Source organism: Protomyctophum parallelum (genome assembly GCF_964188405.1).
Source record: "Protomyctophum parallelum genome assembly, chromosome: 21".
NCBI classification, from domain to species: Eukaryota; Metazoa; Chordata; class Actinopteri; order Myctophiformes; family Myctophidae; genus Protomyctophum; species Protomyctophum parallelum.
The window spans coordinates 40,559,263-40,571,079 of record NC_139713.1 but is presented as its reverse complement, the minus strand read 5'-3'; the positions used below and the strand labels follow the sequence as shown (position 1 = coordinate 40,571,079).

Below are 11,817 nucleotides of genomic sequence, written 5' to 3'. Positions count from 1 at the left end.
GAGATTCAGTATAGATAGTTGATATTCATTGTATCAGACACGCCTCCTTCCTAAACCCAGATAGTTGATATTCATTGTATCAGACACGCCTCCTTCCTAAACCCAGATAATTGATATTCATTGTATCAGACACGCCTCCTTCCTAAACCCATTGTAACTTATTATTTTTTCCCCACGCGTATTTCCTAGGTTTTGCCTCAGATATGTCTTTGTTCGCTAAGATGTTTGGCGGAGGCGATAAAGGAGGAAAGGGACCAGGTCGACAAGAAGACATCCAGAAGATGCGGGAGATGGAGGAGATGCTGACGAAGAAAGGGGAGTTTCTAGAACAAAAGATGGACGCTGAACTGCTCACCGCGAAGAAGAACGGCACCAAGAACAGACGGGCGGCTCTGCAGGCCTTGCAAAGGAAGAAGACCTACGAGAAGCAGCTGAGACAGATCGATGAGAAACTGTCCACCATCGGCCGCTGGAGGGTATTTATACCAGGGGCTGGAGGGTATTTATACCAGGGGCTGGAGGGTATTTATACCAGGGGCTGGAGGGTATTTATACCAGGGGCTGAAGGGTATTTATACCAGGGGCTGAAGGGTATTTATACCAGGGGCTGAAAGGTATTTATACCAGGGGCTGAAGGGTATTTATACCAGGGGCTGAAAGGTATTTATACCAGGGGCTGAAGGGTATTTATACCAGGGGCTGAAGGGTATTTATACCAGGGGCTGAGGGGTATAATTGGCCTACTAATGACTTATTTAGGACCTAACACCGCAGCATCATGTACACACATGCGCACGCACAACCACACACGCACACACACACACACACACACACACACACACACACACACACACACACACACACACACACACACAGATAGATTTATTTAAACCATTTGGTGCAGATGAAAGATAAACGACACGTTTCTGCTGTATCTCTCGTCATGATGTTGTGTCTATCTGTCAACTCACTGCTCTGTGCTTATAATGTCCATGCAGGACATAACCGAGCAACAGCAGCTGGCTCAGGCAATCTCTGTGATGTCTGATGGCATCGCAGAACCTGAGGGCTTCGGAGAGACAGAGGAGTTCGACGAGGATGAGCTGCTGGCTGAGTTGGATGAGTTGGAACGGGAAAAGCCGGACGAGAACCTGCTGGAGATCTGTGGTGGGACAGAGAACGTGCCGTCCACCTCCTTACCTGCCAGGAAAGAGACGGACGATATTCGGGTATAATTGGCCTAATAATGACTTAAGTTACTTACGAGCTACTGTAGCATCATGTAAACACGTGCGCACGCACAACCACACACACACACACACACACACACACACTGCTCCTTGCACCGTGACAGGCAGCCTGAGCCTGCCCAGCGCAACATTCAAGGCTTTTTTTTAACACCTCTCCATTCGGCATTATGTAGGCTATGCATCACCAGCAGTACAATCAGTTAGCCCACGTAGAGAGAGAGAGAGAGAGAGAGAGAGAGAGACACGCATGCACACACACAGACCTGCAGCAGTGTTGTGTAGTGTCTCCATCTCTCTCTGGAAGAGGCTGAATATGAACTGTGCGGCCGCACTGATGTGCTCCAACACAAACACAAACACCACCCCAGTCCTGCACAGCCGCAGCTTTACAAGAAAAGAAACAAATATTTCTCTAACACACACACTAGTTGTGCTGTTTCATTATTTCCACTTCCTACGAGTTAATCATATAACAGTATGTGACTCTTATTGTGTTGTTGTTAGATTTATTTAAACCATTTGGTGCAGATGAAAGATAAACGACACTACTGTACGTTTCTGCTGTATCTCTCGTCATGATGTTGTGTCCATCTGTCAACTCACTGCTCTGTGCTTATAATGTCCATGCAGGACATAACCGAGCAACAGCATGTCTATCTGTCAACTCACTGCTCTGTGGTTATAATGTCCATGCAGGACATAACCGAGCAACAGCAGCTGGCTCAGGCAATCTCTGTGATGTCTGATGGCATCGCAGAACCTGAGGGCTTCGGAGAGACAGAGGAGTTCGACGAGGATGAGCTGCTGGCTGAGTTGGATGAGTTGGAATGGGAAGACCTGGACATCAACCTGCTGGAGATCTGTGGGACGGAGAACGTGCCGTCCACCTCCTTACCTGCCAGGGAAGAGACGGACGAGGAAGGGGACGACCTGAAGGGCCTGTATCCGACATATACGGTATACTTACTTGTCTTTGTTGGCACTGAACTAGCTGGATGTTTCAATAATAATAATAACATTAACACTTTAAGGGCTTTAGATTAACATAAGCAGACCACCTAGGCTGCTGGGATTGATCTATTACCTTAGTAAAGTGAAGTATTTGCAGCTTTGATTCACGAAAACCCGGCGGAAAATAGTCCCATGGTTTGTTGTTGAAGAGAAAAACATGCGACCATTATGATGCGAAACGAAAACAGCCTGCACAGCACGTTGTAGTCCAAACAAACCCCGTTCACTAATCACTTGCATTTAACTCATTTTCCCAGAAGCCCTAGCAGCCCAGAGCATGGCTAGACTTCCGGTTTCGTCATCATAACGCGACGGCCTCGTCACCAGGTCCGCGACAAATCCACTCGGCGAAATAAACACATTAAACAAATATCGGGTTTAGCGTATTACGCAGCACCGACACACACGCGTTACGCAGTAGAACGGTTCATATTAACAATGATAATACTCCTCAATCTCTGTTTTGTTAATTGATCCTGAGAATTGGATGCCAACTGAGGATGCACAAGGTGGATAAGAATATAAACACTTAAGATGTAATACAGAGTTTCCAGAATTTATCAAACTGTTTTTGTTTCATAGTCCGGCAGCCGAGATGGACGGGTGGGAAATTTGGTATGTAGTATTTTTTATTGGCCTAAAATATTGTCTATATTCATACATTCATGAATCCACTTGCTGACCGGCTGAACGTATTGGGCAATTATTTCCACAGGGGTTTCTTGTGACCCTACCATTAACATCCTATGTAAGGCAAAACTTCCCTTTTGCTTTAATGTCAAACTAGGGGGTTTTCATGATTCTGAATCCATTCGAAGCATTAGTTTTGCACAAAACACACTCCTTCAATCATAACCCCTCCTTCAAATTAAAGTGAACATTTATTTTGTCTGTAATTTACCATTTCTGAGCCCCAGACTTAATGAGGTTTAAATAAAATAAATAAGGTCAATCACAAAATTTCCCCATTTTTGCCCTGCCACCATTTTTTTTAAATTCAGTGTTGCCTTTCACGGATTTCTGCAAAAAAATAAAAAAAACTTGCTCCGTTCCCATTGAGAAGCATTGATTGGTAGAATTAGAGTTGGGTGCGACCACTCCCCAAGTATCCAATTAAAATGGAATGATATAGTGATCAGATAATAATATTATGGGGAAACACATTCTTTCCACATTTCAAACATTCAAACACATTGAGGTCCATACGGTATCTTTCCTGGGCCAAGTAAGACATGTTGTCTTACACAATAAAGTTACAGATGTTTCTGTAAGACAGACTGTCTGCTATGTTGTCTTATACAATAAAGTTACAGATGTTTCTGTAAGACAGACTGTCTGCCATGTTGTCTTATACAATAAAGTTACAGATGTTTCTGCAAATCATTCACACGTGGAATGTTTTCCATTTTCTTAGAAAGCTGATGGTCCTGGAAGCTCAGAGAAGGAGGATGGTCCTGGAAGCTCAGAGAAGGAGGATGGTCCTGGAAGCTCAGAGAAGGAGGATGGTCCTGGAAGCTCAGAGAAGGAGGATGAAAAAGAAGACAAGTCTTCAAAGACCAGCAGCACTAATCCTGGTACAAGTGAGACAGGTACAATTATTCATAATTTCAATACTTGAAAATTTAAACTGACTGTACTGTACTGTACTGTACTGTACTGTACTGTACTGTACTGTACTGTACTGTACTGACTGTACTCTTTAAATCCAGAATATATTTAAACTGACTGTACTCTTTAAATCTGTTATATATAATATATATAAGATATATTATAATAAACTGACTGTACTCTTTAAATCCAGAATATATTTAAACTGACTGTACTCTTTAAATCCAGAATATATTTAAACTGACTGTACTCTTTAAATCCAGAATATATTTAAACTGACTGTACTCTTTAAATTCAGAATATATTTAAACTGACTGTACTCTTTAAATCCAGAATATATTTAAACTGACTGAATATTTAAACTGACTGAATATTTAAACTGACTGTACTCTTTAAATCCAGAATATATTTAAACTGACTGTACTCTTTAATCCAGACAATATTTGAATATTTAAACTGGCTGTACTGTACTCTTTAAATCCAGAATATATATTATATAATATTTAAACTGACTGTACTCTTTAAATCCAGAAAATATTTGCATTTGCTTTTTGCAATGACTTTCGGGAAAACATTTAATCACAACATACTGTAACTTTAACTATTATAGCAACATTAAGACGCTTACTATAGGTTTAACCTTGTTTAATCCTTATTGATTCAAACAGATTCCACCATTAAAGAGAAGGTCAAGAACAAGGACGGTGTAAGTTATCTCTATTTTTTTTTAAGTTAAGTGCATTTTGTTGTCCTGACTTCTAGGACTGTTTGCATCACATCTGATTGATTTAAATGTAGAGTGGGTGATATTTTTTGGTTAAAAAAAAAGTTTTTAGTTAAAAGGTTAAATCACTATATTGCGACCGTAATCATTATATAGAGTGTTTGTTCAGTAACAGCCGTGTATATCCAGCTCTTTAATAAACGGACAAATCATTTCCAGGTAGGTGACAATATTTCAGCATAATCAGGAGAGAGTATAGAGCACCGAAGTCCTGACGTAACTCGCTCATCGCGACGATTCCCCTGGTTCGCGGAAGTAATTTCTCTATGGATAATAACATGGGGTGATCTTAATATATTCTACTATAAGCGTTGTGGTCCAAAAATAAACAAGCTGTCTCGGCGTTATTGTTAGGAAGGTGTCTCTGCATCGTTTGCAACAGTCAGTCACTCATATATGATACAGTCTGCTTCTAGCGAAAATCTAATCTAATTCAGCAGCAGTAACATTAGCGTTTTCTCTCAGTCAGTTGATTCTTCATATCCATATGAGTGAAGCGGCCGGGGTGACATGTTTATTTTTCAAACACAGTTATATGAGGCGACCTAAAATCGCCTCAATGGGGATTTCAATGCAACTAAACAAATACATGAACCTGGGGACTGACGCCCTCTACTGAAAGTGACGTCAGACTTCGGTGCTCTATAGAGCGGCGCAGTCCCGCCCCCTCGAGAGACCTGGAAAAGAAATTGCCGTTCATTTTCCTCATAGGCATTTCTTAAAGTTTCTTAATAGCATTTATTTAAAGACGGTTACGCCGCGGACAAAGCCAACTCGGATCGTGACAAATCATGACAATGAACACAATATTTTGGGCCGATCAAATCATTAGAAATAAGAAAATAAAGGCAGGAGACAACACTATTTGTTTTGTTTTTCTTCTTATAAATTATTTGATCGTCCCCAAAACATTGTGTTCATTGTCATGATTTGTCACGATCCGAGTTGGCTTTGTCCGCGGCGTAACTGTCTTTAAATAAATACTTAAAGAAAATCCTATGGTCAGAATGCATTGCATTTCATTTCCTGGGCCGTTCGTTGTTCTGAAAGGGGGAGGGACTGCGCCGCTCTATAGCCTGGATCCAGCCCAAAGACCCCGCCCACTCTCTAAGTGGACTGCAAGAAAGCTACAGTCTGATAATCAGGCTAGAGAGAGTAGCTGTTAGCAGAGCTACCATAGAGAGAGTAGCTGTTAGCAGAGCTACCATTGAGAGAGTAGCTGTTAGCAGAGCTACCATAGAGAGAGTAGCTGTTAGCAGAGCTACCATTGAGAGAGTAGCTGTTAGCAGAGCTACCATTGAGAGAGTAGCTGTTAGCAGAGCTACCATTGAGAGAGTAGCTGTTAGCAGAGCTACCATTGAGAGAGTAGCTGTTAGCAGAGCTACCATTGCAGTGTAGGAAGAATCTAGATAGCCTATAGAGCTAGTCTCATATACAGAGGAAATCAATAACACACAAGTAGGCAGCGTCAGTTCACATCATCCACTCGTCAGTGTTTATTGGGCCAATATATACACACACGTTAATATGTAGGCACTTCCTGTTAGGGACTTGTCACTTCAGAATAAGAGCATACAATATAGATCACATCTCAACAGTAGCTATTCATGAGCTTATTTTGTTTTATAGTGTTCCAGTTCCAATTGTGAGTCATCACTTACAATTATACCTGTTTTAACCCATTCTGACCTGAGATCAGATTCTACAAATGACAGTTTTCTGAAAAAGCTATGTTTTTATGTCAGTCGATTTTCGATTTTTCAAAGAATAGCAGACCTACAAGCTTGTAGCGCGCCACTCGGTGACTATCCTGATTGGATACAAATTAATTGGTATCTCAGTTTTGGTTTTGGTTCCTGAAAATGCTTTTTCTGTTTAATAAAAAACACTGGAGAGACATGGAGACTCCTGTTACTGAACACTACCTTTAACATCATAGAGACATGGAGACTCCTGTTACTGAACACTACCTTTAACATCATAGAGACATGGAGACTCCTGTTACTGAACAGAGACATGGAGACTCCTGTTACTGAACAAACACTCTTACACTACCTTTAACATCATATATGTACATGCATTAACTTTGTTTTCCATGTGTTTTATTGTTCTATTTAAAGGTTGGCAAAGTACACAAACCTGTGAAGAATTCAGAGAAGATCATCCCAGAAGAGCAACTTGGTGAAGTCGATGAACTGTTTTCTAGACTTAACCTCAAACACCACTATAAGGATAAGTTGACTACTGCTGACTTTCTGAGAATTCAACCTGCTATAAAGACGCATGATGAAATAACAGAGAAAGACGTAGCTCACACGTTCCTTCAGAAGTTGCTGATGCTAGACCACAGAGCCAGGTACATCCCAGTAGCAGTGGGCAGTACCGAGGACAAGCATTCAGCAACCACTGAATTCGCTGATGACGTTGACACAGAAGACAGCGACTGTGATGACATATTCAGCTCCAATGTAGACACGAGCCACAGCCTGAAGCAGAGCCACGTCCATCCGATGGACGTTCAGATGGCAGTGTTTCACTGCTCGGATAGCTTCCTCAGGCAGAACATGATTACTAAACTAGCCCAGTGTCAGTATGCCTTACCGTTGCTAGTGCCAGACCCGTTCACAGGGGATATCGAGTGTCCTTTATGGACTTTTAGGCAACTCAGAAAAGCCTGGAAGGTGACTGATAAATCAGGTGCCACCACAAGTAAGAACATGCCCATCTGTCAAGCTGAGACACCCATGGTGTCATTTTTCCGTCTTGGCTCCGACACCTTGTCGTCATCTAAATCTCAGCTGATGAATAGCATAGTCAATGACCGTCACAGCACGTTCTTTCATAGGCACTGTCCAGGCGCCACCAAATCTCACTGCCTGATCGATGGTATGGCAGAGATTGCCTGGTATTGCCCTGCTGGAAAAGCCAATGATGCTTTCTCTGACTGTGTTGCGTTCTGTAACCTTCATGGAGATGCTGTATTACACGAAGAACAGCGTGAGATACTGATCAACAAGGCTTCAGTCAACGTTGTCCTTGTACCTACTCTGGGAAAAGGTGACAAAGGTAGGAAAGTTCTGTCAGACCTTCGCAAGCGTCCAACACATCTCATTTGTCTCCTAACTGACGACGACTCTGCTACAGCTGAGATAGGATCAGGGAAATATAAAATGGGTCTGAAGGGTAGAAGTCAGTCGGATGTGGCTACAGAATTGAAAACAATACTCAGAAAGATTTTGTCAACACCACATGCATCCTTCCAGCTTGATACCATGGCAAGTGTCTCTGGAATCAGAACAGATGAAGCTGAACCCGATTGCCAAAGAGGGAAATCTGCTGCTGTGCAGATTCTGACATTGCTTCAAGGAAAGAAGCTTTCAGAAATCAAAGACACATTTCTGCCATGCCAAGGCAAAATGTGGCATGAGTGGTGCAAACTCAATAAAGATCTATACCGTCTGCAAGGAGACGAGAAGGAGAAAGACAAATCTAAAAAAGAAAGGGAAATGGAGCAAAAACGAAGTGAACAACGAGACAAATCCTCCAGTGAGCTGATGAAGCTGTTTGTTCAAAACCTGCAGTCTCTGAAAGGGGATGAAAAACGTTACTTCCTGAAATGGATTGGAATCTTACTGGATACCTTCTCAACAGACGATCTTTATCAAATCAACCAGGAATATGATGCAAAGTGGTCAGCGGTCTTGGCTTTGAAAAAGAAGCGTGACAAACCAGATCAGCTGAAGGAGAAGAAAAAGGAGTTGGAAGACATTTCCGAGAAACTGTATTCAGCGACAGTTGGATTTGAGCACATCCTGAGGGAACTGGGACAAATGTACGAAGCTCATGCATCTCCAAAGAAAGAAGGACACTCTGTATACCCTAAGCTGGCTGCAGAGCTCATGATCGCAGGACATCCAATGGAGCTGATGGATGGAGATGCAGCTCACGTGCCTTTAACGTGGATCACCAGTGTTCTAGACGAGGTCGTCAAGACACTGGGAGACAAGAGGGTTTTTGTCTTGTCAGTTTTAGGCATCCAGAGCAGCGGCAAATCCACCATGCTGAACGCAATGTTTGGATTGCAGTTTGCGGTGAGCGCCGGCAGGTGCACCAGAGGAGCCTTCATGCAGCTGGTGAAAGTGTCAGAGGAGAAACGGGTCTTCCAGTTCGACTACGTCCTGGTCGTGGACACCGAAGGACTGCGAGCTCTCGAGCTGGCGGGGAAGAATACGTATCACCATGACAACGAACTGGCAACGTTTGTCATTGGCCTGGGAAACATGACTCTGATCAACATCTTTGGAGAGAATACGTCTGACATGCAAGACATTCTTCACATTGCCGTTCAGGCCTTCATGAGGATGAAGCAGGTTAAGATGACTCCAAATTGTATGTTTGTTCATCAGAATGTCACAGATATCGAGGCTGGTAACAAAAACAAGGAGGGGAAGAGACGACTACAAGAAGATCTTGATGAGATGACCAAGCTAGCTGCCAAGGAGGAAGTGGTCAATGCAGAGTTCTTCAGTGATATCATTGCATTTGATGTGGAAACCGATGTGAAATACTTTGCCCAGCTGTGGGAAGGCAGTCCACCCATGGCTCCTCCAAACCCGGGCTACAGTGAGAGCATCCAAGAGCTGAAGGACGTGATCCTCTCTAAAGCAAAAGAGTCTTGTGGAATTCCACTGTCAGAATTCAAATACACCATCGGAGACCTCTGGAATGCCCTGCTGAAAGAAAACTTTGTGTTCAGTTTCAAAAACACACGGGAAATTTCAGTGTACAGAGCACTTGAAGAGGAGTATGGGAAGTGGACCTTTGCTTTGAGGCAATCCATGTTGATCACTGAAAACCAACTGCACACCTGGATCGATAACGGAAAGACCATTGACAAGATTCAAGATGAGCTCGTCAAAGGAATGAACAAGACTCTCAAAGAGGTGGTACAGAACATGAAGAAGCACTTTGATGCCGTTAAAGATAAAGACGCACTGCTTCAGTGGAGAGGACGATTTGAAACCAAAATCAAAGAGTTCCATGATGACCTGGTGAAAGGATCCAAACAGAAGCTCCAGGAGATTATTCAGCAGAGAGATGCTCGGAAGAAGCTGGATGATAAGAAGACGGTGTACGAGAACAAGCTTCTACAGAAGAGCAAAGAGCTCGCAGGCGAGTTAAAAGGCGAAGAACTGGAGCGAGAAAAGGCGTTTGATGCTCTTTGGAAAGGTTGGGTTACTGAATTCACTGCTGATATTCCTTCCATAAAAGAGATCAACATTCAAGAGGATGTAGATTCTATCCTTCAGGAGATGGGCATTGAGCACTATCATGAACGCAGAAGCTGTGGCAATTACAAAAACCTATCAAATCTAGGGAATTATTCAGTTTATGTAAGCCCTAAAGGCATGTTCTCTAAAGGGTTGAACCGGATTGGGATTAGTGCAGACCTACTTCCTTATCAAAAGGCTAGAACCTTCATCCGCAATGTTGTGGATCAATCCGTTGCCTTGATTGAGAGCAAACCTGTTGGAACCAGAGGCTACAACAGCAGTTACTTGCAAGAAGTAGCAACGAAGGTCATAAACCAGGTCAAAGAGTTTGATTCAGACAAGACATACGCCCTTAAACCGGCGTTTAAAGTTGACCTTTTACTTCATGCGTTTCAAGCTGCAGAGAGTTGTCTTTCCAAGTCTCACAAAGAATTCAAGAACAACAATGATCCACTCACTCATTTGGAAAACAAAAAGGAGCAATACTACAACGCGTTCAGAGGCTATTGTGAAGGAAACTCTTCTGCCGCTGTGCTCGGTGAGCTGCTCTGTAGCAAACTGAAGGAGTCTGCCACTCAGTCTGTCTATGACAAGACTGCCCTTCGCTTGGCTGGAGAGATGAAGAGTAGTCTCCCTCCCTTCAGCGGGAACAGGGTGAACTTGGAGAGACACGTTTTAGGATCACTGGCGGAGCGAGCTGACTTTGACAGTTACATGCACTACATCACAAGTCCAAGGAAACACGTGGAGACATTTATAAAAGAAGAGGTGAAGGAATACATCGCCACCAATCACGACAAGGTGCTCGGTATCATGCAGAATCACGTGGAGGACGTGTGCCAGCTTCTGGATCAAGCCGTGCATGACGCGACAGAGAAAGTCACGACGCTGAGCGGAGACACCGAAATGTGGCTGGAGGTGTTTTCCAGTCTGTTAAAAGACGATCTAAGATTTGACACAAACTGCTACGAAAACCTCAATGACATACACCAATTTGATTTTCTTAAAGATGAGATCAAGAAAGGTCTGCGTTCCATGATGGTGGATCTAAACAGCCTCTCGATCAACACGGAGGATGTCCGTGTGAGGCCGGATCAAATTCTAATCGACCATTTGTGCAAGTGTTGCTGGGCACAGTGTCCGTTCTGTCACGCCATTTGCACCAACACCCTTGAGGATCACAGTCCCGACGATCACAACGTCCGTTTTCATCGCTCGCCAGGAATTTGCGGATGGTCCCTTAAAGACGAACCGATACTTTGTGTTACTTTCTGCACGACAGAGGTTGGAGGTGATGATGGTTTCAACGTCTCAAAAACGGAGAGCTTTCCATACAAGGAGTATCGAAAAGCTGGCCCAGAGTATGCCAACTGGAAGATCACGCCTGATGAATCAAAATTGCCATACTGGAAGTGGTTTGTGTGTGAATTTCAAGAGGAACTGGAGAAGAATTATGGCAAAAAGTTTGCGAGCAGCGAAACGATTCCACAAGAATGGAGAGAGATCACCCGAGAGGAAGCTATTGAAAGCTTGGAGGAGATGTAGTCTGTAGTCTGTAGTCTGTGACTTGAAACATTCACAACCCTCTTCAAAGTGACACAATCCGATACCATCGTTTGATGACTCTTAACACTTGAATGTCTTTGAGGTCTTTCTGACCCATTTTGAGATTTTTAAGTTGATTATCTTTATCTTATCTTTATCTTTATCTTATCTTTGTACATGAAGCTCTCAGAAGGTTCCCCTTCCATGACCTTTCGTAAATATTCGATTCAAATCAACTGTTTTTTCTGAAACATTTTCTAAATAGGAATTTAGGCATCTTTGCACGTTTGTTTTCGGTCAAACTGACCCCTCAACCCCTTCCTCCCCCCACGGGAGTGGACAGCCC

General features: G+C 43.1%; 2 protein-coding genes across 2 annotated transcripts; both read left to right on the top strand.

Annotated features, from left to right (window-relative positions):
• Positions 1-203: 203 nt before the first annotated feature.
• On the top strand, positions 204-1,235 carry LOC310879007 (charged multivesicular body protein 4b-like; the record flags this gene model as incomplete). The annotated part of the gene is made up of 2 exons (XM_083793423.1): positions 204-476; positions 999-1,235. 2 exons carry the CDS (start codon positions 204-206, stop codon positions 1,233-1,235), a joined length of 510 nt encoding a protein of 169 aa, XP_083649549.1.
• Positions 1,236-1,934: 699 nt separating this feature from the next.
• LOC310879006 (interferon-induced very large GTPase 1-like) lies at positions 1,935-11,471 on the top strand (the record flags this gene model as incomplete). Its single annotated transcript, XM_083793422.1, has 4 exons — positions 1,935-2,207; positions 3,676-3,850; positions 4,538-4,575; positions 6,774-11,471. The coding sequence occupies 4 exons, from the start codon at positions 1,935-1,937 to the stop codon at positions 11,469-11,471; spliced, it is 5,184 nt and encodes a 1,727-aa protein (XP_083649548.1).
• Between the last annotated feature and the right edge of the window lie 346 nt (positions 11,472-11,817).